This window comes from Euleptes europaea, chromosome 15 (genome assembly GCF_029931775.1).
Source record: "Euleptes europaea isolate rEulEur1 chromosome 15, rEulEur1.hap1, whole genome shotgun sequence".
NCBI classification, from domain to species: domain Eukaryota; kingdom Metazoa; phylum Chordata; class Lepidosauria; order Squamata; family Sphaerodactylidae; genus Euleptes; species Euleptes europaea.
In genome coordinates this window covers 12,001,343-12,028,905 of record NC_079326.1, presented here as the reverse complement: position 1 = coordinate 12,028,905, position 27,563 = coordinate 12,001,343, and the positions used below count along the sequence as shown (strand labels likewise).

General features: G+C 43.1%; 1 protein-coding gene across 1 annotated transcript in view; it reads right to left on the bottom strand.

The window, feature by feature from the left end:
- The window catches only part of PDIA5 (protein disulfide isomerase family A member 5), a 171,417-nt gene that overhangs the window by 6,714 nt on the left and 137,140 nt on the right, over nt 1-27,563 (bottom strand). Inside the window, exon 16 of the mRNA XM_056861153.1 lies at nt 16,344-16,414. Coding sequence (XP_056717131.1) covers nt 16,344-16,414 — 71 coding nt within the window. The remainder of the gene's footprint in view (nt 1-16,343; nt 16,415-27,563) is intronic.

Sequence of the window (27,563 nt, the reverse complement as noted above, 5' to 3'; positions counted from 1 at the left end):
GCATTGCGGAGACAACGTACTCCCCGAATGTGTGGTTGATGAGCTCCCAACTTCACATGGCCATAATGTCTGAAAGACCACCCAGAGAGCTTTGCAGTGGATTGAAGACATGACTCCAGATCTCTCCAGTTTAAATTTAAAACTTTGACTTTGCAGCCCTTATTGTTCCTACCTTATCAATAAAGCAGCAATGGGGAAAGACAGCACTGAAATAGGGAAAGCCCTCCACATCTGTTCAAAATACAAGAGCATGTGCTTCAGTGCTGACAGGCAAAATGCCAACTGCCCAAGGCAAGTATATAGCTGAGTTCTAGAAAACTGGTATACTACTCTAGTAAGAGAGTGAGCAAGAAGCCTCTCAACTCAGCCTGAAGCAAAGCCACTTTTCTGTCAGGGACAAACTACACATGCGGTTGAGGCTCCATGATCAGATCCCCCCACCCAATATGAAATTTAGCCTCAAACGGCAGCCATGGGGGAACCTGAATATGGGTCAGAACTGTAGTGCTATAGAAGGTGGGGTTCAACTATTTGGCCCACACTACTTCCCCAAAATTGTGTTCAGTTTGGACCCCTAGCAGATATACACTGGTCCTACCATCCACGATTGCTGAACAGGTTAGTGAGATTATATAAAAACCCTTTGAGTACTTGGAGTGTAATATATAAACACCAAGAATGATTACATGGTTCCCCAGCAGACCTCATTGTGTCCACGAGGCTGCGATTCTGGAAAAGCCTAACAGACATAAGGTTCTAGGAACTGTCAACACAGAAGAACATAAGAACACATATTCACTTTTCTCAGCACGTGTCACGTGCCCCCAACACACACACACGCCAAACAGTTTCAAACCTCACAGGGGCAAGTCCAAGGGTATTCCAAAAACCAAGTCCGAGGGTTCAAGCCGAGGTCCAGAAAAGGCCAACAGTTCACAGCAAGGTCAGGAGTAGATAGACGTGTTGTTTCCACACAGCTACGCCCTTTCCAGCTGCTTATCAACAGGACGCCATTCAGGCAGCCTGTAACGCCATGCACCTGCCAGCCACCTCGGACAGGCTCCTGCAAACACTCGTCCCGCTGTGAGAGCTGGGTTGGTACCAAGCTGCGAGGCGGGCACTTCGTCTCTTGTCCTGTAAGGCCCTACGTGTACGCTTCCTCCGCTGTTCCTGAGGCTCCGGTGACAGGGGGGGGCGGTGAGCAGACAGGCAGCTGACTTTTTGCAGCCGGCACAGAGCTGGAGGGCTGAGGGGTTGCTGTGCTAGTTCCTGGCTGCAGGTTTGGGTCTGGCCCCGCAGGGGCTGCTTCTTGTGGACCCACGGGCAAGTGGCTCCAAGGAAGTAGGGGAGTAAGAAAATCAATAAACACACATACACTGTATTCTTTGGGAAATAAATGGCCACAGTTTTATTGATCAAACCAGAATGGAGCGGTGACGGAAAATCATGGGGGCCACCACCCTGTAACCCGATAGTATCGAACCACTCAATAAACACCCCCCCAACACCCGTGGGGGGTACCACACCGGAGTAGCGCTTAGGTGGCACCACCGGACACACATCTCTATGTGGAGCCAGCGCCACCTGGGATTGTAGCTCCCAAACAGGTCCCCGAGCCGGGCAACGCTGTTGAGCTCCATCCCAAGACCCCTTATGGGGGTCCCCACAAACGGGAAGGAAACACCCATCTTCCCTTCTTGGATCAGACCCCATGCAAAAACCACCCAAAAACTGTGACAAAAGAACTAACAACACAAAAACATAACATAGGGTGGGTGGGCGGGATCCTCGCCTTCCCCCGGCAAAGAGGACGGCTGCCGGGCTGGGACCCATTAAATAGGCGCGGGGGCAGGGTGCCTGACGTCACCTCCCCCCCCCACCCTATCCAACCCCAGGAGGAGAGGGGGAGAAACCTGGCCTCGCAAGACGGCCCCACGTGCCGTCTGGCAACAAGAGACATCCCCCCCTTCCTCTTCGCCGCCCGGTAAGCCCACAACAGGGCGACCTGTTGAATCAGGACGCCCTTTTTTCTGTACAATCTCAGCCTCTGGCTGGGGATAGAAGCCAGGGCTTCTGGCTGACTCTTCATCAGAGGAGTCATCAGGGTCCCCTGGACCTGGCTGGGCCATGACACTGAAACACAACACAACTTGTTGAGACTGTTCTGTCTATTTAACATTTATCTCTCATTGTCAGGCTCATTCATAAAGAAAAGTCATTTGCCACAGTTTTAGGTCTGCTTAAATACAGAGATGCGGGGTATCTGCTTTAATTTTATTGTGACTGCTGGCTAGAGGTTACTGAATGGAAATTTAATGCCATGTAAAATTTAAGATTCCATTACATGGCTTCTTTTTAAACAACCTACTCATAAGAGGCTTCTCTTGCCTTCCGGGCTACCATTTAGCTGCACTACCATCATTATATGCCATTTAATATTCAATTATAATCTCTAGTCTCCTGATGACATAGTAAAAACTATACAACCCCCACACCCCAATGGCAGCATTTGTGCTAGTTATTAACAGGACAGATTATTTTTCCCTTCTAGTTCGTTTTGTTCACTTTGTTTCCCCTCTAATTATTGATTTGTTGCTGCCTCCCATGCACAGTTCTAAGAAATACATTCTTCTTTCACTTTGGAGCCTTCTATGGCTGAGTAGCAACAAAGCACAGTTTACCCCTTCAATGTAAACTTCCCGTTCTGGATATGCAAGCTCACCTGTATTGGGGAATGCTATTTTGTTTCTTTGTCTGATTCAACTGAAGCAAAAAAAAACAGCTCAACTCTCTCTTAGACTTCAGATACCCAGCTGATGCACAGGAGTCATTTAGAATTGCAAAAATAACTATTTTTATTTGAAATTTGGGTTACCGATGGCTTAGGCGGCAGTCCCAAGAGAACTGTAACCTCTGGGCAGCGGGCCATAAGGCAACTGCTAGCTAAAGTGTTCCAACATCTAAATGTAATTGGAGGTTTTCACTTAATACCAAGGCTAGCTCATGGTAAATCCAAGACTTTAGTGGAGCTGCTTACATGAGAAAGGTAAGCTGCTATCGCTCACACTTAGTTTGTTTAAGCAAGCACCCAAGGGCTCAAAAGCAACCTGCAATTATCATCACTCTTAAATAGCAACCTCTCTCAACGAACCACCTCAGGGAAGGCAGCTGATTATATAATTAACACTGTGGCTTTAGACTGCAGGACAAGATACACAGCTGTACAACAGGTCCCTGCTTGGTTTCTTGTTTTGAACAAAAGTAGTGCCCCGAGTCTTTTTTAAATTAGGGATGAATATATTCCCTTGACTGTGCTCTGTTCTTCTGTGGTTCCATTGCAATCTAGGTTCCACTCTGGTTGCCTTCCAGAAAGAAAGGAGAATTTTGGGAAGCTGATAACCGATTTTGCTGAGGTGAAACTTTATTCCTTTAATATTTAGAATTGTATTTATAATGTTAAATAGATGGTTTCCCCAAAAGAAAAATATTTGCTTCTCTTGCTAAGTACAGCTGAACAGTACTACAACATAAAAACGAAATCCTTCAAAACTAATTACCTGAGCACTGGAAAATTTATCTTATTTTTTCAGTACATAGGGATAAGGCTTTAATGACTTTTTAGATGTGGCAACAACATAAAAACAACTCATTCAAAATTAGCTTTTTATGTGCCAAAATAGATTAGACACAATTTATTTAGTTAGTTACTTCTTTCATACACTGGCTGTCTCCCCACTATTATCCTATACTTCCTTTTATCCTTACAACAATCTTGTAAGGTAGGTTAGGCTGGCCAAAGGTCACCCAGCAAGCTTCTATGACCAAGAGGTGATTTGAACCTGAGTGTCCCAGATCCTAGTCCAGCATTGTACCCACCACACCATACCGGCTCCATAAAAAGGGTTAGCTTATGTGTGCATTCCTGAAATACAATTCTGGAGGAACTAGCCCAGTGGGTCTCACTAAAGTAAATATATATGCAGAACACAAACCCAGAGAGAAATCTGGCAAAGGAGAATTTCTTAGACAACTCTACTGTTTGACCCTGTATGTTTTTTTAATGCACAGGATTACTGTACTAGAAACCGTAATGTTAGATTTCGTTTCAGAAAAGGAGTTCTACATCATCCTGTCCCTAAGTGTACATTTCAAATACGCTGGTCAGCCTCAGATCTCAAAGTCCAGTTAGAGTCTCTGAAAGAAAATTTAAATATTAATACCCTACACTGGATGGCCCAGGCTATCCCGATCTTGTCATATTGCAGAAACTAAAAAAGGTCAGCCTTGGGACCCCCACATAAGACGTGACAGGGAGGAGTGGAGGTTGGGGCAGCAGTAGAGTGTGTAGGAACAGGATGTATGGACACTGTTCCTTGCTGCTGCTACTGTGGCAGGGGCATTTTTGTGTGTGGAAACAGCTCAGTTGCTCTTTAAACTCACTTGCTTATGCAAGTCAAATTAATAAATCTACCCCAGTATCTTTCTTGAGTGAGCGTATTTAACAGATCTTTCATAAAAATTAAACATGATATGTAAATGAAGGGTACAACGTACCATCCCAAACTTTGGACTTTTGGGGAACGTTACAGACTACTGAAGATCTTAGAAGGAGCATTGTCAAATTCACCAAACACCGTATTATTCCTATAGAAATTAAAACAGGAGATATTATATTCCCCACCAACTAACCATTCGATTTCTACCTGAGTTCATCTGTATGTTGCTAATCTGACTCCAAGTGCATGGTCAGTCTGATAATCACAGCCACTGATTAACAAGAACAAGGTACAACACAAATCAGGAGATTAAAATTACTTGAGTGGCACAAATAGATGGTTTAGATATGTCGGTGACTTTTGCTTCCTACCGTTCCACCTGTAGAATATATGTTAACATCAACTACATCCTAGAAAGCTACTGGAGAGAAAATAGGCTACAAATGAGCACACATTCCAATAGGTTTCCCATCGGATGCAGTTCCTGTGGGGCGAGGAAAAGAAATTTCCCTCAAGGTATCTGTAACCTTAATGAAGTATAAACAGCCTAGAGTGGTAAAAAAAGAAAAGAAAAATCCAGCAAAAAGGTATTTTGAAAATAGGACATGGATTTTTAAAGGTGCAACCTAAGAAGCATAATACTGAAAGCAGAAGTATAAGAGGAAGAACCCACCCTTAGTTGTGGCAATTTCCCAAGCCGTATCAGTGACCATAAGGTTACTTGTGTGCTCACACTTAAAACCGCTTTCATTATCAACTCCAATTCATTTGTTTAGGAATACACAGTGTGTGAAAGAAAGTAGAAACAAACCAACCCTAACCTGCATTCTAACTGTTCTACACCAAATATTAATGTGATCTCCAAACATTACCTTTTATGAGGTTCAAAGTTTAGGCTTAAACTAAAATGACCCAGCCCAGCAGCAATATGAATAAATTAATCAAAACCAGCATAAAATTAAAAATCTACTGTTGAGGAACCCTGAGATTCCAACCAGAGGCCGAGATCAAGTAGCACTTCCAAACTATGAACCTACTTTTTCCGTGGGAGTGCTACCCCGAACAGACTGACTTCTTATTCTCTAGCTGGTGTTACCACTGACCAACACACTTCCGTCTTGTCTGTACTGAGCTTCAGTTTGTTGGTTTTTATTATTCATTCCACAAACTTCTCCAAGCACTTTAGGATTTCCGCAGACCCACTTGAACCAGTTGTGAGGATATACCTTGGTGCTATCAGCATATTAGTGGCACCTTATTTCAAATCCCCAATCTCTCCCTGCCATTTCATGTAACCGTTAAACAGCATGGAGTACAGGGGAGAACTGTACAGGACTCCACAGAAAATAAATGCCGAAAGGTCAAGAAGCAGCCCGTCAGCACCACATTCTGGAAGTAACCAGCCAGGCAAGAGTGGAACACATGGGAACATGGTGCATCGGACTCCCAAATCAGGCAGTCTGTCCAGTCCCCCAGAGATCCTCAAGAGGGGAGATCAAGGTAATTTCTGCCTCAAATTGAGGCCTAAATCCAGATCAAAATGGATCTAGATAATACATCTAGTCCAACCTCAGTTTGGAGACAGAGGTTTTGCATGGGTCATGATATTGAATAGGGAAGCTCCAGTTAGCATGTGGCTGCATGTGTACATTGGTATATACTGCAGCCCCTGGATTAGGGCTTTAATTTTCAATATGATCTCCATAGCAATCAACACCTATCCATTTCATATTTTTATCCCTTCTTTCCTCCAAAGAATTTAGGGCAGTATATATGGCTCTCCCTTTCCCATTTTATCATGACAAACAACCCTGTGAGGTAGGTTAAGCTGAGACAGAGAAAGTGAAAGAGACAGACACCCAAGTCCACCTAGTAAATTTCATGGGAAAGAGAGCATTTGAACCCAGTGTCCCTGAGATCCTAGTCTTAACATGTTAACCATTATACACCTCAGTGACTGACTGCCATGCTAAAAACATGGCATTTGTTAACAAAAATTAAGCTCTCTCTTTAAAAGAAAGGATGGCTTTTAGGAGCTAACAAAATCACCACGGCGATGTTCGTTTCAAAATGACACGTTGAGTTTCTAGAAATATGAATATCAATCTGTCCGTTCTTCAGCACCTTACCATAAAAACTGCAGCTAGCAAGTTCTTACCTCACTGGGTTTTGTGAGAATTAAGTTGGGGAATAATTTAGAGAATATTTTCCAACACTGTTTAGATCAAAATTTCAAGTGACACATACTCCAAGAGAATAGCAAATCCTACATTTCTAATCATGCTGTATCTTAGTTCCTTGTATGTTGTAATATGCAGGTCTCCACATTATGTCATATCAATAGTGGCGGACATAACTGATGGCATAAGCACACATTCCATATTCCAAGAAACTATGTTTAAGCCTTTGGTCAGAAGCAGCCCCACATCTTCTATTCTGACAATATCAAATACATATCTGTTACATCACATCATTGGGTTGGAAATTTCCTGTCCCCTGAAAATAACAACAAGGGGGAGTGTGTGTGGAAACTCTCAACATGATGGTGATATCACATTGTAATTCTAGATATCAGAGGAGGAAGACAGATGGTACTGCTGCTATTGGTGGCAGTCCCATGGGTATCAAATATCTAGTTTGGGTCTTACTTCACTTGTTGTTGAATAATATCACCTGATATTTTGAACTAAAGTGCTCAAAGGTGTCAGCCACACCACTCCCTCACTAATATGTAAGTATTTAAATTGTATGACAATGTCCCTCCAGTTTATTTTTTCTGAACTGAAGGTCAAGAGGGGAAGGAGAAGCAAATATTCTGAATTTGGAATATTAGTATGTGAAAGTCCTGCCCCTCACTCCACCCCATCTCAGGAAGGCCATCACAGAGCTGGAGAAGACATAGAAAAGGGCAACTATGGAATGCCCTTCTCTAACAGGAAAGACACTTGGGTTTTTTTTAACTCACTGATGACCTTGTTACAGCACTCCATTTTGTGGTTTAATTATTGTAAAAGTTCTTCAAAAGTCTTTGAAAACCATTTGTAAATTTCTTTTCCAAAATGCAGTGCCAAAGTGGCAGACATAGGGTTGGATCCAGTCGAAGAGTTCACAAAAGGTGTTGGCGGAGCAGATCTTTCCCCATTGATCCAAGCAGCCTGCCATTTGTCCCTTCTTTCTGAGGATTGGGAGATTTTCACAAGCAAAATGAGCCACAAGATGGAGGGCTTCATCAATGAGGCAGGACCACGTAAAACCACTCCTTGCCCTCCTTGCCACTGATGCAAGTCGCAAACAGAAGAGGAAAATTTCATGATTCCCCATCATCACAGCAGTATGTGAGGTTCTCCTGATCCTGTCAGGCCCTGCCTCTCGGCCTTAGCCTGACATTACTCCTCACAAGCTCTTGCTCCGAGCAGGCCAGGGTTTGGCTCGGAGTCAAGGCCCTGGCCACGTGCTCCTGGTTCTCATGCCTTTGTACAGTATCTGTATCCTGTGTTCTATGCTCAGTATGGTATGCCTACCCTGTTTACCACAATCACCCCAGCTGCATAGCCATGTTATGTCTGCCTACCCTGAGAAAGCTTATCATGGATTGTAGCTGCCTGTGTACCTTTGCCTATCCATCTTTGAAGTCTACCCTGTATTTTAACCGTGTACCCTTGCCTTGATTCCTCATTAGTAGCCTTGTATGCCCAGGAGGCAGCCAGCTTCTTACTTTGTCTAATTTTGCTCCTAATAAAGTCTAAACTGCTTCAGACCCTTGGCAAAGGTGAGCCGCTGCCTGCGTACTACTTCCCGGGGCAGGCCAGGTTTTGGGGAGCCTAAAGACTATGAGGGGAGAGACTAGTCTGATTTTTTGCAAACTTTTGACTGCGCACCCGGTCCTGCCGTCACCCGCGCCTGAGCGGCGGCCGCATCTGCCAACAGTTGCTTTTTTGCCCACCTTTGGTTAGCGAGCGCGCGGTCCGCCTCGAGTTTGGCGGCCGTGGCGGCTGTCACAATTGGTTTGGCCTCTTGTTTTAAGAGCAGTAGGATTTTTTTGGGCTGGCCCAACAGCAGTTGGACCTGTTGAGCAAGATCTGCGGAGGAAGGACTAAACTTAAGAGTTTAGTACCTTTTTGACATCAGCTGCCATTGTCGTGGTTGGCGGTAAGTCCATGAGGGCCAGGACTGTCCGGGAGGCAACGCTCTGTGCTTCCCAGTGGCATAAGGTGGGGTTTGGAACAGTTTGCGGCACGTCTCCCTCCCGAGCCCTCGCCATTGGGGAATGGGCCCCCTGGATTGGGGCCGCCGCCTTCTGTTGCGCCCCACAGAGCGTAAGCTCAGCCAATAACCGAGTTAGCAAAGTAAAGTCCTTTTGCGCCAACCGGGTCTCCTCCAGCAAAGTATCCAGTTCCAAAAGGTCATCACAGGCACATAGATTAGCGTCCTGGGTCTTCCAGGGGGTCGTCGCTGCCAGGCGACGCCACTGATTAATCACTAGGCCAAGCAGCTGGGTGGCCTCCGTGTCAGTTTGCAGCGTCTCCTCCAAGACGGCATGCAGTAAGTTGGGGTCCTCGGGGAGCTTGTCCTGCGCCCCACGCCGAGGAGACGAGTGTCCAGGTGAACCCTCCAGGGCTCCAGTCAAGGGCAATAAGTAAGGACTTGACTAGTGTCCTAATGGTTTACCCTGCGGCAAACCATAAACAGATTCCAGCAGACGGCAAATCCACGAAAGCAGTTTTATTGGTTATTATCGACAGCTTTCAGAAGCCATATTTAGAAGGACACTAGTAAAGGGCAAAGGCAAGGTGCAGAGCATATATGGAAAAGCAACAGGAGATAACTGGTAACCTAGGCAACCCCCCCCTTCCCAGAGGCAGGAAGGAGCACTTGGCAACAGTATGGAAATTTAGGAAGACTAAACACGGGGCACAAATTAACCTTAAACAAAACAGCACAACAGCCCCTAAAAGCAGCACAATCGCACTACCGCATACCATTCTCATGGCTTGCTTCTGACAGCCTGATGGGTTTTGCTTGAAGGATGCTAAGGACAAACCTCAGAAAGAAGTTTTGGGACAAATGGTCTGGGTAAAGCAGGGAAAGTTCTGCTATACTGACAACTTCTGCAAACTCTCTTGGTGGATCCAACCCACTGACATGCTGCAATAAACTTATTAGTTCTCTCTCACAAGAACTACATTGGCTTCCAGCTGGCTTCTAGATGCAATTCAAAATGCTTCTACCTATAAAGGCCACAAATATTTACTTACTTCACTTCTACTCAGTAGGGACTCAAAGCAACTTATATTGCTTTCTTCTCCTCTGTTTTATTCTCATAACAACCCTGTGAGGTACATTAGGTGAGCGCGTATTATTGGCCCAAGGTCACCCAATAAGCTGCCATGGCAGAGTGGCACCACACTGGCTCTCCAGGTCCAGAATATCTAAGGGATTGTCTGCCCCTTTGTGAACCTGCCCATTCATTAAGATCTGCTTCAGAGGCACTTTCCTGCATTTCCTGATATAAGGTAGAGAGCCTCATACAGATTGTGGATCTGTGTTTGAAAAACACTTTCCCTGGGAGGTTTGCCTGGCACCTTCATTATTATTTAAATGTCAGATGTAAATTTTTGTTTTGTCAAGCATTCTGATGATTTGCTTTGCTGCTCTGCTGTTTCAGTTCTTCAGTTATTGGTATCTTTAAAAGGTAAGGTAAAGGTCCCCTGTGCAAGCACCGGGTCATTCCTGCTCCATGGGGTGACGTCATATCCCGACGTTTCCTAGGCAGACTTTGTTTATGGGGTGGTTTGCCAGTGCCTTCCCCAGTCATCTTCCCTTTACCTCCAGCAAGCTGGGTACTCATTTCACCGATCTCGGAAGGATGGAAGGCTGAGTCAACCTTGAGCCGGCTACCGGAAACCACTTCCATCGGGATCGAACTCAGGTCGTGAGCAGAGCTTGGACTGCAGTACTGCAGCTTACTACTCTGTGCCACGGGGTTCCTTTATTGGTATCTTTAGCCCTGGTCAATTTAACCCCCGCCCCAATTAATTTAGCTTATATTGCTGATTGCTTTATTGATGTGTTTTAAAAGGATAGCTGAACAAATTACAGTTGGGAAAGCAGGACAGATATAATTTTAAGCGAGCATATATTAGATTCAGGGTGATAAAGCAAGTATATCTTCACACAAAGTGTTTTTTTAGTTTTTAGTTTTTGGAATCCAGAAGCAGTGGTGATGGCCCCTAGCCTATGCCTCCCATTAGGCACTTTCATATCTGTATGGATGCTGATGCTTTCATGCTGGTCAAAGGCCAGGCACATGAGTTGTTACTACATTGTAGTTAACAACCAACAATGCAGGCAGTGCGCCTTCCAAGAGACCCCAACATTACCTGCTTAGTCTAGTGGCTAAGCACAAGAAAGCATACTTACATGGGGAGAAGTTTTTAGATGTTTTCTGACTGACGTGGGAACAACAGAAAGCAGACCAATAAGAAAACATCTGAAGAGGATGGCAGGTGGCTTTGAAGTGTGATCAGTCAAATTCTTGGAGGACAGGTCTATCAACAGCTATTTACCATGATAGTGAAATAGACTCTCTGGGTTCTCAGACACTTGCCCCCATGCCATGGCTGTTTGAATATCAGAGGCGATTAGTTGGAATCCTGGAACAGATGAAGATTTGAACTGTTCCAGCAGGACAGTCCTTAAAAGGTAACTTTACTGGCAAGAAATGGTCAGTTAAATCCCCACCACAGCATCATGGTAAACTGAGTTCCAGTTTGGTTAGCTTGCATGAGATGAATTCTAGGGATCTCCCCCCCCCACCACCAGAAAAAAAAAGACAAAAAAAAGTTAGCTATTCCGGGATTCCATTCTCTATATGATGTCAGGATATACATACAGCTCCGAGCAGGAAGGAAGAAGGGACCTAGAAATGCTGTTAGCCAACCTGAATAAAAAGGTCTGGATCCCCAACAACTAATATGTATCACTGAGTTACGTAATTACAACACATGTTAAGAGGTGGATTTGGCCAAGGTAGCCTACAGTTTAATGAGGGGATATGCAGTTCTATGAAGGGGCAGTGTGCTATGCAAAGAGGCTTCCTGTAGAAGATGAGAAAGAGTATTATCACCTGCGCTTCACAAACTGGAGCGCAGAAGACCACAGCGAGGTAGGGCAGCAGAGTGTATGGGACACTGCTTCTCCAATATCTGCTCTCTGAAGCAGATTTTCTTCCTGGTTTAGTTACCACAGAATATCTTTTGCCATCATCTATTCAAAACCAACTGCGCATATAGCAAAAACAAACAAATCCTCCTTTTTGCTGTGCATAAAAAAGAATCCCACTTGTCTTATACATTTCCCCTCCCTGCTCCTTCTTCAACAGCTGCTTTTCCAGCTTTGTCACCAGGCTGCTATAATAAAAGCCTCCTGCAGGAGTAGTTGGCTTCTCTCCTCTTAAAATATGTACTGCCACACATCAGCTTATTGATTCAAGAAAATAAATCTTGGCAGGAGCAAATATTGACTTTTGTTATGAAAATGGAAGTGAATAACTAACTGAACATTGATTTTGGAAAGGAATGAAAAAGGGCAGGTTTTTAATTCTTTTTCTCTTAAGTGTTCTTTCAAAAAGGACAACATTTCAGTCAGGGAAAGAACACTTTAGAAAGTAGTCAAGTAAAGATGACAAATCTCTGGTTACACAGAAAAGTATGTTATTGCCAAGTGAAAAGGGTTTGGCATTCTGTGTATTTAGCATATTTGTATTTACAGATCTTTTATTCCCTGACAATGACTGTGCTGCTGCTTTGTTAACAAAGCATAAATGCAGAGCTTCCAACCAAGGCTAACCACCAGGGCTGCAGAAGCCTTTGGATGTGCAGAGGCTGGAACAAGGGGACTTCTGGGAGACTAATCCATGTTTACCTATGCACTTGTACGCTGGAAACGAGGACTACTGAACACATTATGTGGTAGGAAACCCATATACTCAAATGTATTCCTATCAACAAATCATAGCCAATTGCAGCTCTGTGAAGTATAATACATGTATAACACACGCATTTTCCAACACATCACACCCACAGATTGCAATGTTATGTGTGTACAATAAAACATTTCACAGGTTCAACTTAAAGAGAGTCCTTTAAGAGATAGAGTAAGGACCAACAGGTAAGACTGTTCAATTAGTTTTATTGCTTGAGGATATTTCTCTGAACATGTGAAATGTCTCCAAGCAATATCATGGTGTTTGCTCTGACAGCTCTCCTTGCCGCAGATGAGTGATGGCTGTTTTACTCATGGAAGTCATTGCTTGGGCCATTTATGCATGGGTACTTTGCGTCACGTTCTCTGCCGGACTGATTCAGGGCTTTGTTGGAGTTATGCATGATTTTTCCGACTGTCAGAAGTCACTTTGCTCCTGCCTCGTGCTTTCCCCGGGGTTTCAGGATGCTGTTTTGTCATGAATTTAAAGTCTGCTCCGAGCCCAAATTGATGCAAATTCTGTGCATAGCCTTAACTTCGGGTTTCTCTCCCTATGCCCATTCTTGCTTGTCCCTCCTTCATCCAACCCCTCTCCTAGAAGCCATTTTGGTGAGTTTCATTAGTGAGTGTTTTAAGAGTTTCATCAGTGAGTGTTTTAAGATCCCAGGGAACGGAGCCAGCTTATCCCCCCCCCCCATACGCATCCTCTCTGGTCAGTTCCAGCAACGAGAGCTCTTTTTCGTTTGCCAGTGCAAGACCCCTGCTTTGAGATAGCTAGAAACAAATTGGTGATGGTGGTGGTGGTGGTGGTGGTGGTGGTGGTGGGGTTCCTTCTCTGCTTGGCAGCAAAATGGCCACTAGGACCAAATCAAATGTAAGAATCCTACTGCGGGGCTGGTGACCCAGGATACCCTCTCCCCCTTTTTGTTTTCTATTGCAATTTTTGTGAAAAACCACTAAAATTGTAAATATAAATGAAGAGCAGCCGAGGGAAAGACCCTTTGTTCCCCTCCCTCCCATTTGGGCAATTTACCACTGAGCTGCCCGAATGGGGAGGGGGAATGCAGGGTCTTTCCCTTGGCTCCTTTTAATTTATATTTACAATGTTAGCATGTTTTCCCTAAAATTGCACTATAAAACAAAACAAAACTAGGTGGGGGTTCCGGCCTGACCAGGACAAGATTTCCCGCCCTCACCTCATAAGCATCTTCTTGGTCAATTTCACAGCAAGTGCTTCCAGACACAGTGAAGGGAGCTGGGCTGATTCCTCCCCTTCTCTTGGTCAATTACACAGCCAGCTTACAGACATCATGGAGCAAACTGAGCTGGGCTGATTCCCCCTTCCCTCTTGGTTACTTTCACAGCCTGCTTACAGACATCTTGGAGCTAAGGGAGCTGGGCTGATTTCTCCCCCCACTCCCCAGGTAAGTTTCACAGTGAAAGTTTTCTTACGATCCCTTCAGTGAGATAGCCAGAAACAAATTGGTTGGGAGGGGTGTTAAAAATGGCCACACGGTTCAGTTAAAATGAAAGAATCCTGCTGCAGGGCTGGCAGGGGCTGGTGACGTATTTTTTTAAAAAATACACCAGAACCAATTATGAAGCAGCATTATCAAGTGGAGCGACTCAGAAGCTCCACAGTTTTGCTGGGGATGCATAACTGATTACAAGGTACTCCTGGAATTTCTTCAGGGCAAAAAGCCCCCATGAATTTTGAGAATTTGGATTAGAAAACTGTGCATTTGCAGAGCGGCAAACCCAACGCAAACATCCTGTGCATAAATGGCCTTGGTGTTGCAGACTCCAAATGATGAACATGGATGTTTGAAACCACCTTAGACTGCTCAGGCTGGCACAGTTGGATTACTGTGGATCTGCCAAGACCTGTCAGTTCCCCAGGAATACACAATCCTTGTAAGCAGAAAAACCCTGTCTGCAATACTGCAGGACAGAGGACTAGTTCAGGGACATCAGGATCCCAAGATGTGCAGTCAGGTGAAGGGGCCAGTGAGACATCTCTCCAGCTCTTCATCCTTATGCACAAAATATACAATCTTGCCTTACAGTGTCAATATCCTAAACTCACAGCAGTACTTAGGACTTCTTTAAAAAAAATTAGATTATCGATTCAGAGACATTGTGTCATGCACTTACAAAAACTAATCAAAGTGCAGGAAACACAAATGTACCCTCGCAGACTTCACAACAACTCACCAATATTAATGGTTAATTTTAGTCCTTATGGAATCTTATGGAAAATAATCTAAGACATTAGCACTCTTCAGAATTGCATTTTTCTGGATTTGAGGAACAATTATTTTACTTAATCTCTACACTCATGTAAACTTTGCACAGAAATTGTTCCAGGGGAAAAAAGGTGTCAAGGAAGGATGCCTTCACTTGCATTCTTCTGCTGCACCACAACTTGTGTAAAATATCCATTAAGGACTTTAGCAGACCACAAGGAACACCTCAGTGAAATTGGATTGTGCATGATTGAAGGAGGAATCCAAAATTATCACTCTCCAACACCTTGAAAAGTCATGAGTGAAAAAAACTAAAGCTGTTTTTCTTGTGTACTTGGCCTTGAGGACCCCCCCCCCCCCACTCAATATTCTCAATTTGAACTTTGGTTCCACATCATTAAACTTTATACCTCTCCACTTTTTGCTATAACTACTCTCAGCTAGAATAAGGGTTCTATCCATCCATCACTGTCTCTGTGACTAAAGGTCTTCTCAATACCTGGCAGTTACTGAACAATCAAGCATCTTATCCAATAAGAACATTCTGCATACTGAATTGCACCTATCTGTGAACGTTGTTTGATATCATCCACACAGAAGTCCTGGCAGAATGCTGATAAGTTGATCAAGATTCACATGATTTGGCTCATCCATGGAGAGCAGGTCTTTTTCTTTCTCTCTAACAAACACATATACATGCATGTTTGTGTGGGAATGGATGAACCTTTGTCATGAGGTATAAAACTGCAGACAGCTCAGAAAACAGCAGGGCTGCTCAGAGTTAGTGGCATGGTAAAGGAGGAGCTGAATGGGCAAAATAAATTTAGGATCTTATAAAAAGAAGCTCTGACCTGGATAGCCCAGATTAGCCTGATCTTTTCACATCTCAGAAGCTAAGCAGGGTTGGCCCTGGTTAGTATTTGGATGGGAGACCACCAAGGAAGTCCAGGATCGCAACACCATGGCAGGCAATGGCAAACCATCTCTGAATGTCTCTTGCCTTGGAAACCCTATGGAGTCACATAAGCCAGGTGCGACTCGAAGGCACTTTTCTACCACCACATAAAGAGATACGTGTGGCCACACGAGAAGAGCACATGCACAGCCAGAGTTTTTTCATGCTGTTTTCATCACAGCAGTTCCAGGAGCTCAAAAGACAAGTCACTTTTATAACTGGGCAATGGTTTGTCTTTTCAGCGGTAAGGTTAGCTGCAGCACTAACAGTACACAAAACTCCAGCTGCACTTAGGGGTTTTTTTTTTCCTCCATCACATTTCTCTTTGCAGATTCTGGCTATCGAGTCTGAAATAAAGCATTGGGTCTCATCCACAGACTGAAAAAGTTACAGTGTGTTGTACAAGAATAATGTTATCCAAACCATATTTAACAAGGGAACAAATTAAAAGAAGAAAAAAATTAAAAAGAGGAATGGTTAGTTTAATTTCTTTGGTTTTTGAAGCAAATACTTCAGCACTGATTAATTGGTTCAGACATTTTTTGTTTTGTTTTGATACAAACCCAACATTTTTGTATTAAACAAACTGGATGGAGTTGCTAGCAGAAATAAGCAGCTGTGAAGCTCTACATAACATTTCAAAAATTAATCAAATAGGGTTACCTTTCGATCTTCTTTAAAGAGTTCTGCAGCAGTGGTGAAATGTGGAATGGAGTTTTTACAGTGCGGGCACCCTGCAGGTCAAGAGAGGAAATTACAAAATTGGTTTAAAAATAAATACCAGGCAGCTAGGGTTAGATTCAGACATTTAGACAAGTGCATGGTGGAGAACATGCTTGGGAAGCATGCACACACGGAACATGAACTATATTGCACGTGTTTTTGGTGTTTGTGCATACACATGTATACATAATTCACCATTCTTGCTGCCTACAAGGGATGGAAGAAGCACAAATATTAGGCTATCACTTTCATCTGGATAATTCATAGTGGGTAGCCATGTTAGTCTGTCTGCAGTAGTAGAAAAGAGCAAGAGTCCAGTAGCACCTTAAAGACTAACAAAAATATTTTCTGGCAGGGTATGAGCTTTCTGAAGAAGTGAGCTGTGGCTCACGAAAGCTCATACCCTGCCAGAAAATATTTTTGTTAGTCTTTAAGGTGCTACTGGACTCTTGCTCTTTTCTACTACTTTCATCTGGGCACATGTCTTATTTTCTTGCATCCCACTACATAAAGAATTCTAGTACTGCACTAAATGTCTAAACTGGCATCAAAATGCAAGCCAAGAAGTGAGCATATTCACATGTCATGCAAATTCACTCAGAATTCTTTAAGATGAGTTCACCAACACCACTTAGCAATACCTACGTTTTAATTGGTCTTATGTTGCACAAGAAGCAGTATGGACTAAAACTGGGGTTCAGCAGTAATGCCTCTTGCTGAGGAACAGAGCGTCATAAGTGAAGTAATAATTATTCTCCTTATCCTAGAACATAATTACTACCTTGCCCCATCATACCAAACTGATCTAGTCCTGCTCTTCCTCTAACAACAGCCAGATACCATTTACATAGAAGAAGGTGGCATGAAGACCACTGCCATGAAGACCATCTCCAGCATCACCTATTCAGAGATATGCCTTGGCAGCAAAGAAAATAAGGTCCAACATAGCTGCTAAGAGAGTCGATCCTGTGAGCTGATTTTAAATGGTAGCTAGCTCTTACTGCTTTGCCGGGATTTTGTCGCAATTTTTAGCTAACATTATTGTGCATTTTAATAATTTAGCTAACATAGTTTTGCATTTTACTAATTTAGAATATTTTCCTTTTTTATTATGTATATTTATAACTATTAGAGGTAACTGTTAACATGTTTGTAATGGCCTATGGCTACATGCAAATAAAACTCATTCATTCAAATACTATTCAGAGATATACTCTCTCTCCACATGGAGGATCTTTTAACCTAGCATCTCTTAAAACCTTTCACAGGCCTATACTGACCAATTATTTCTTAGACAACTATACAGATAGTTTGGCTACACCTTGTGGAAACATAAAGCTTAACTTATGTATCTGCAAAGCATTTCCTTCTTTCAGTTGTCAACTTGCTCCCTATCAATGCAAGCTGGTGGTCAGATGGTTTCTTGCTTCCATGGACTTGACAGCCACTTGTTACTGCAGATGTATTTTAGAATATTTGAAGTGGGTCAAGAGCTCCCCTTTTCATCATACTCCCAGATTCAATTTACCAGCAAATTCATATGCTTTCCAATGCACTTATCGTGGACAACTATCATGTATGTAGCCTACATTAGTTACTGCTGGTCAAGCAGTTTCAATTTTAGTCATAAAGAATCAAATCATCCTTCTCTCTCTCTCTTTTAGATTGTTCAGCTGTGGTTTTTCTGGAGGACCTTTCTCCTATCCAGCAGAGACACAGTCCCTTAAACATCTGCCAGCGGCACAGAACTTTATGAAGACACTGAGGCAGACCTAGCCAGGTGCCAAAATTGTTATAGGGCCAAGAAACATTGGACATAGTTATCCACCTCTGCTGTTTCTCCCCCCCCCCCGCCCCAAGGAAAATTCCCTATAGGCTCCATTGCTACTGCTTCTAACTGATCTAACAGCCTCAACCTCCATGCTTGGCAGCCAAACTAATACCAGTTCTTCCACTTCCCCCGTAGCCACTGCTTTCCCCTCACCCACCCGTCTTTTCTTGCTCCTGACAGCTATTTATCTCAGTGTGGGGGGGGGGAGAGGAGCTGTGGGAGGGAATTAAGTCAATCAGCCTAGTACATACACATCAAACAGGTGTTTTTTAAAAAACCCTACTTCTAAAAACACTGTTAAAAGTTGGTTCTTGTAGGTTATCCGGGCTGTGTAACCGTGGTCCTGGAATTGTCTTTCCTGACGTTTCGCCAGCAGCTGTGGCAGGCATCTTCAGAGGAGTAACACTGAAGGACAGTGTCTCTCAGTGTCAAGTGTGTAGGAAGAGTCAGAGAGGGGTTGGGTTTGAGCTGAGTACTGTCCTGCAGACGTAATGTGCTAATCATTGTCCTGTAAGTATCAAGATAATGTACTAATGAGAGTGTGGTATGTTAATATGGAGGCATTGTATCCTGAAATGATCTGGTAATGTGTGAAATCTGCATGGCTATTGTTGACTGTAGCTTTTGTTAGTCTGGAGGTTTTTCAGGGCAGGAAGCCAAGCCTTATTCATTCTTAAACTCTCTTCTTTTCTGCAGGACAGTACTCAGCTCAAACCCAACCCCTTTCTGACTATATATTACTCTTCCTACACCCTTGACACTGAGAGACACTGTCCTTCAGTGTTACTACTCTGAAGATGCCTGCCACAGCTGCTGGCGAAAAGTCAGGAAAGAAAATTCCAAGACCACGGTCACACAGCCCGGATAACCTACAAGAACCAATGAACTCTGACCGTGAAAGCCTTCGACAATACTCTTAAAAGTCTTTGGTCTTCCCTGTAATCTAAGAATATGACATATTACTGGGTGAGAAATGTTGTTCTGTTTCTGCCTGGTCACTGTGTGATGTGCAGATAGGTGGCAGAGTTCTCTTTGCCAGCATAGGACAACATTGAAATCATATGTATACAACAGAGATAAATGGCTGTTTCAGGAACCACCTGTAACTGATAGTCTCAGAGATTCCTTTTGTCTGCTTGTACTTGGGAGGATGAGATGCATGTAGAGGCCTCTTTTATCTGGCAGTAAGCCACCAGAGAGGCTGAGGCCGCCCTCCTCCCAGCCTCGCTCAGCCAGTGGTCCAATTGCCTCATTTCCTTTAATCCATCACACTCTCCTCCGTTAGGACTCTAACATACAAGGAAAGGTAAGGGAGGTGTGAGAAAACAGAACTCCCCTCAGAGAACATGAGTTACAGGGAAACAGACGCCTTTTCCTCTTCAAGTGAACCTCTGCCCACACTTACATACTGAAAGTAAACAGTGATAGCCCTGAAGGCTTGTTTTTGGCTGCCCTCATTCAAATGAGAAGATTGTCCACAGCTGCAATAAAAACTGTAGCCACTGGAGGATCAGGAGGACATGGATTTTTAAAATCACTATGTAGTCTTTCTTTCCTCCTTTCTTTCTTTCCTCCTTTCTCTCTTTCTCTCTTTCTTTCCCTCCTCTTCCTTTCCTCTTCCTTTCTTTCTCCTTCTTTCTTTCTTTCTCCTTCTTTCTTTCTCCTTCTTTCTCTCTTTCTTTCTTTCTTTATTGCTTTTATCCTGCTCTTTTCCAACAAAAGTAAGGCTCAGAGTGGCTATTCTATTCCTCCCCCCCCCCACCCAAGATTTCCTTTTATGCTTTTTACTGTAGACTTGACCCGGATAGCCCCAGGCTAGCCTGATCTTGTCAGATCTCAGAAGCTAAGCAGGGCTGACCCTGGCAAGTATTTGGATGGAAGGCCTCTAAGGAATACCAGGGTCGTGATTTGGAGACAGTCAATGGCAAACCACCTCTGAATGCCTCTTGCCTTGAAAACCCCACCAGGGGTTGCCATAAGTCTAAGGTGACTTGATGGCAAAAAACAAAACACCTAACCTTAACAGACCAATGATCAGACTGAATAAGGCGACTTTGTGTGTTCAGCATGTCTGCCACGCAGTTCTTTTGCAAAGTAAAGCAGGGAGGTATTGCATTTCGCTCCGCCTCTTGGGGCAGTCATTTTGGGGTAGCTCCTCCTCTCAAAATTCCAAAAGGTGCCCACAAACTCAGGAAGGGATGGGGACCCCATGGCCTAGAATGACCTCTGCACACATCATGTGATCTGAAGAGGAAACTTGTGCTGCTGCCATAGAGTGATGCATTAGTTCCACTTGAAAATGAAACCCATGTGTCTTGTCATGGGAATATGCAAGAGTTTTCCTCATTATACGATGCAGCAGGCCACACAGCATTCAGGCTGAATAGCTACAACACTGGTAGGATGAACTTTTACTTCCCATTAAACTTATTCAGGCTGCTTAATGATGCTGCAAATATTTCATCTAGAAACAGTGACTCTTAATTATATAGTGCCAACTGAAGCACATAAGACGCAAAACACACCACTGAAAAGCATATCAACTGCTTAAAAAAAAGTACAGTACACATTCATAAAAATGTCACCTGACATTTTAACATGGTTGATGGTCAGGTTTTCTGGCGACATTTTACTGCAGATTCAACCTATGTTTATCAAGTATTAGCAGGAATTGCTCAACGATGTTTCCATACTTCCTTTGTTAAAAAAAATATTTCATTTGTACCCCCTTTTTCTTCCCCAAAAGGATCAAAAGTGGCTTACAACATTCTCCCCTTCTACATTTTATCCTCAGAACAACACTGTAAGGTGGGGTAAGCTGAGAGTGTGACTAGCCCAAGGTCACCCAGTAAGCTTCGATGGGAGAGAGGGGATTTGAATGTCGATTTCCCAGATCCTAGTCTAACACTTCAACTACTATACCAGGTTGGCTCTCCTTCTAATGTTGTGTTAGTATCCTTACTCATCAGACTTTTCTAATAGATGGCACTGATTCAAAATTGCTATGGACAGAAGTTCAAACAACAACTTGCCTATGCCATTCTAACAGAAAAGTTCATTCTGTAAAGATGCCACATATAAAATGCAGACTAGATGATTTAGGCTGGAGACAGATACAAGTCCTTAAACAAATCAGTAATGAGATGTTAGAAACCTCATTGAATTTGGTGTACACATACAATTATTTCATCCTACAGGTCAAGCAGATGGTGCAGATTTTTGAAACTCAAAACCTATTTACCAGAGGCAAGAGTGATACCATGGGCAGTTTGTTATACCACCTTCAAACCCTGAAAGAAGCTACCATTCTTTCCAGCCTTCCTGTAGAATCCTATCAACACTTTCCTGGGAGTAAGTCCTGTTGTGATTTGGAGATGTAAGGTGCTTTGAAGCGCACCAGGGGCCCCCTGGGATCCTGACAGCTGCTTGTGTTACCAGGGAAGAGAGACGTAAAATGTACCATGAGGTCAGCAGAGCAGAGAAGGGCAAGATGGATAGCTGTTGTAAAACATCATCTGGGCACTGAGATGTGTGGGACATGCTCCCTGGGTTGACTGGGAGACTGGGGTTCACCTTCCCACATGGGGGCAGTTCCTAAATCTGCATTGGGTGAGAGGCCTCCCACCAGCAAAGGAAGGAAGGGTTAAAAAATTGATAACATCAGTTAATCTTTGTTCAAATGCTAGAAATTGAATTCTCCTGCATGGAGGTGGTGTGGGCCAGCATGCATATTTGTTTCACAGATATCCAGGGGGACCTTGGAGGTAAATCTTCTGTATAGTTAATGTTATACTTTCCTGTTAATAGTTATTTAATCTGTCTTGTGCTCTAGCTTAATTTGTAGCAATAAAGTTTTCCTGTTTAAGAGAGAAAACATGGAATTCAAAGCCCTCCTTGCGTGCCTTAATCACTTGCTCAAACTTATGACACATGCACAGGGGAAGAGATGAAGTAACTGGGAAACTCTGCCCTTTGCACATGCTCTGAGACAGCCTTTATTAGTGTCCCCCAAGTCACTAGCAACACGGGAGGCTGGATTTCTAATTTGGGGTGGTGGCACGAAGAAGAGGAACATGCTTTACATGCACACGGACACACAATACGCATGAAAGCACACATAGACCCAGGGTGGCTTTGTGACAAGCCCCACGGAATAAAGTGGAGTAGGATTCTGAGTAGACCTGCTTAGCGTTGTTCCCTTTAGTTAACTTGCAGTTATTTCTGCAGAGTGGCTTTCCTTCTACACCCCTCCTTTTGTGCATTGGTGGTGCTAGTTTATCGAAAGAACAACTAAATATACCTTTACCTGACTCCTATGCATTTGGCCCAAGTTCTCCTCTCCCCTCTTTCCTACAATCTGAGTGAGAATAAAAAATACTAACATGCTGTGGAACTTTCCAAGTCCAGTGGGGCATTTATATCACACTTTGGACCCTTTCTCTAAACACAACAGATGTGAATCCTGTACTGAATTCTCAAGGAATTAAAAAGTCATCAAAATTCGGTGTGAGAAGAAGAACATCATATGTAACAACAGAACTTCATCTGTTACAATTTACAAAGATTGCCAAGTGCAGGAAACTGGAAGAAACCCAGTTCAGTCATTCATTCTATTTAAAGCATAGGCAAGCTCAAATAGCAAAAAAAGAAAAGAAAAGCATAATTTGCATTTCTACAGGAGGAAACCTCATTTTTAATACACCCCTTTCATATCCACTATCACTATTTTATTTTAAGCCTTCACATCCTTGCAAATATGTAACTTTAAAAAGGAACACGGTAGTACAAATGCTGCATCCCTTAATATATAAAAAGTGTGCAGACAATTTCATGTTGATTTCTTGGAGTGTGAGGGGCCTTGTTTTTATGAGCTGCTGAACACAGGAAAAGATCACGGAAGGTTCAACTTCCTGAGAAATAACTTCCACCTTTTGAGCACCTTCTACTCATGGAAGTTTATCTCTGATATTCCACAAGTATCCCCTTTGATGCTGTACTCTTCACACAGAGAGGCACATAAACAGTTAAGTACACAAGGAGAGTTGGTAAAAGAAAGCTTTTAAGGCTACTAGACAGCAAACCTCCAAAGGTCCCCATCAATTTTCTGCGATTCTGTGACACTGATACGCTTGTGACACTGTAATCCAGAATATAAAGATGACCTGGGAGTGCCGCTGTGCTTTGTGTGGCATTTTAACACCAGTGTCATGGAGTTAAAACGAGAAAGAGAGATAATGGTTCCTGATGTAAATATTGATGTGAAAGAGGACTGAATATTATGATTATTTCCACAGCGGTTTCCAGGACAAGGCCCATGTGCAATTTGCTGGCATCTGTACGGCTGGTTTGTAATAAGCACTCAACAACTGTGTTTGATGTAACCAAAAGAGGCTCCCTCATTAAAGTGACAGATTTTGGGATTTATAGTGAAGATGATTAATTATAGGCTGAAGGACAAATTTAAGAAGTACAGATCTGGACTGGGGACTGTTTAACATCAGTATATAAAAGCACAGATGGTTTGCATATTTTAGGCAGGCCAAGCAAAATGTTAAAAAGAGAAGTACAAGAGTTTAAAAGGAGGCAAAAAAAAAGGGTCTTCTGAAACCAAGCATGCTCATTGAAGAGGAAACAGATGGGAGTAAAAAATCTGTGTTATGTAAATTGCCAAGAAAAAACGAAGATTGGGGGGAGATAATTTGGAAAATAATGAGCACGGCCCTAAAAAGTTAAGTCTTGACCTCAGAAGGCAGCATACACTGCTCACAGTTAAAGGATGATACTCCACAGTTGTTGCCATACCTTGCTAATTGATAAGCCCCATACAACCACCCCACATATTAAAAGCTTCTCAGTAGAAGGCCTATCCAGTAATGCTGCAATACCATCACAATGGATGAGGGCTTAATGTTGAAAGTGGACAGAACCAAGCCTTTGTTCACAGGCAAACAGCATTATGATGCAATATGGATTAAGCTACAGTCCGGTGCTCTTGGGCATTTCTTCATACATAACACTATTTTTTCATGCACAGTCATGCACTCTGGAGGTGCTTTCATGGTGTGTGGGCATTACACTGTAGAGCACTGAGGCAGAGAAAGATCACCTGAGCACTAGGGTATGTTTTGCCTACTCTCCCAAAACAGCTGGAATTTAATTCCAGCAAAGTATTTCTCTTTCTCATTGCTGGGTACTCCTTTATGCTTCTGAGCATCCACACATACTGAGTAGCTTTACTGCAAGTTAAGTTGGAGCACACTAACACTGAGAAAGAGGAGGCTCCAAGACATTCTGCACCATTTAGATTTCTTGTTTATCTACATTACAATGAGTTCATGCTTGTCTTCTCAAAAAACAGCAGTTTACTCCAGGACTAAACTTCAGCAGCAAAATGCTTAACTTTTGTACTGATCACACTGCCATGAAAAGTGTTGTTGCTCCTGAGCTGAGAAAATGAAATACCAAACTACTTCTGGTTAGGTGTGAACCTTATAGCAATAGCAGCATATCCAGCAATAGTTCCAGCAACTGGTGGTAAACTGCTCCTGGCTAGCCCAATCTCAGAAGCTAAGCAGGGTTGGTCTTGGTTAGTACTTGGATGGGAGACCTCCAAGGAAGCCAGGGTTGCTATCCAGAGGCAAGCAATGGCAAGCTGGCTCTGTTTGTCTCTTGCCTTGAAAACCTTATGGGGTTGCCATAAGTTGGCTATGATTTGATGGCACTTGCCACCGCCGAACTGCTACTGCAGATACATCCTTAGCTGTGTGTTTCTGAGGTCGCTCTCTGCCAACACAGTACATCCACACTTCATGTAAAGCTTTACATGAAACAAAGCCTACTCAAAAGTCATTTCTGCAAACAAATCTGCATTAATTTCACATGTATATGGTAATGTGTGTGGATGCTACAATTCCATGAGCATAAAGGAGAAACATGCTAGGAAGTCATGGAGCATTGCAGCCCTTGTTATCAAGCCATTTTTGTACATGACCTCCCTGTTATTTTAAAAATGAGGGTTATACTTTAAATAATGCAAACTGGGGAACATAAGAGGGGAGAATAACCAATGTGAAAAATCTCTTCTTCCAAATCAAATCTCTCTATAGAATTCTATGTTGTCAGGGGCATGAGCAAGCTAATAACATTGTCTCCTTTGTTCTTTTCCTTTAACTAAACTGGTCTCAATATTCTGTGCCTCCTGACGTATGCTCAACAGTCCTCAATAAAGCATTTTTGGTCCCCTCCCCTCCTTTTGGTTAATATACAAAATCATATTTTTTCTGTGTATCTGGTGAGTCCCTCAAGTACACAGAAACTTCCCTCTTGCCTGTAAAGGGCTTGGTTTAGCTGGTTTTGTAAATGGGCATGGGCAACCTAGTTTACAATAAGACACAGTGATTAAAGGATTATGGAAATTTTAATCTGAAAAACACTTTTTCCTGGAAAAAGCAACAAAAAAAAAAGAACAGATTCAATGAAAAAAATGAGCAATTCAAAGTCAGTAAATCACCAAGTATCTACCTTCCAGCCCAAGTGTTTACAAGAAATAGCGAAAAGATGAGCCAAAGATCATTCATTTTTATGTGAGTTTGTAATATGTATGCTGCAGAAAAGACGCATCACATATATAAAGTTGACATGTTTATCAGCAATGTACACATTTGGCTCAAGGAGTCAAGAATATCACAAGCAAGAAATATAATTACAAGCTACTTCACATTAACTGTTAGGAGCCAATGGTTTAATTCAGACACAAGGCAAAGCCATGGCTTATTTTATCGAAGATTAATTTGTAAAAACAGGATTTGGTTCACAGTTATTCAAATCCTGTTTTCTTTGACAGATACTGGTATCACTGCCTTCTCTCTTTCTCTCACCTCCCTTGCAAAGAGCCAACTGGTATCCTGACACGTAACATGGTGAAGGGCACAACAAAGAACAAGTCAGGATTAGCCAAGCATGTAGTGTTTATACATCTCATGAAACCATAGTTAAGACTGTAATCAATCAACTTCAAACTATTCATTTATATCTTGGTTTGATGTAGCCTACCTAACCATAGTTAACAGAGTAGCCCACGATCAGGTAATCGCACTAATCATAGTTTCATGTCATGGGATGGTAGCTCTAACAGCCCAATAGCTATTGCAATGTACGAGTGAGCATCTCTGCAACTCCGGTCTTCCCTGCCACTACTGTATGCAGCAGCTGTCCCCTCAAGCAGGTGCCCTTCCTACAAGTCCCCATGTAGCTTGAACCAGACACATACCCTCCTCCACTGCCTGGGAAAAGAATACCTGCCCAGCCCTCAAACATTCCAGCTGCCTCTGAGGAAATATCAGGTAAAGCCAATTCTGGCCCAGTGACAGCAAACAAATGGTATGGCACCCCCCCTCCCCAAATACCTTGTGCTACAGCCTGTCACTTAACCTAGACTGAGGATGCCCCCAGCCAGCTGAAGACCCTAGAAGTGAGCGAGAAACCGAATAAACTGGTTCTGATCAACACAGAAAAAAATAACATTTACTAACATTGGCCTCACTTCAAAAAGGATGTAGTCAGAATGGAGAGTGTGCAGAGGAGAGCCATCAGGGGCCTTAAGACCAAGCACCACGAGGAAACGCTGAGGGACTTGGGACTGTTTAGTCTGGAAAAGAAAAGGTTGAAGAGGGACATGATTTCTCTCTTTAAGTAAATGAAAGGCTGTCACTTAGAGGAGGGCAGGGAGCTGTTTCTGTTGGCAGGGGATGTGTGTGTTAAGTGCCGTCAGGTCGCTTCCGACTCATGGCGACCCCATGAATGAAAGTCCTCCAAAATGTCCTATTTTTGACAAGGAAATGTACCAGCTGGACATTAGGGGGAAAAAATTACAGTAAGAGTAGTTCAATAGTTGAATCAGCTGCATAGGTAGGTGGTGAGGCTCCCCCTCTCTGGCAGTCTTTAAGCAGCAGCTGGACGAACACTTGTCAGGGTTGCTCTAGGCTCATCCTGCATTGAGCAGGGGGTTGGACTGGATGGCCTGTATAGCCCCTTCCAACTCTAAGATTCTACTCTTAATTCCCCTTAAGGTTCCCTGTTCTACAGTTTAATGTTTGTATCTCCCAGTTTTTTAAGGTTTACATCATTATTCCCAAGGAAAAAGAGTTTTAAAAAGAGTCTATTAAAATCTGCTACAAATAGTAGGAAGTCTGTTCATGAAGGAGTTTCTAAAGTTATCTATACACAATTGTTTCAATTTCAAAAACACAATCCTTGTCACTTTTTTCACATGCATCCTGCTTCCTACATGCATCAAGTCTTAGAGCAAGGCCCTCATCAAAGCCTTTAGG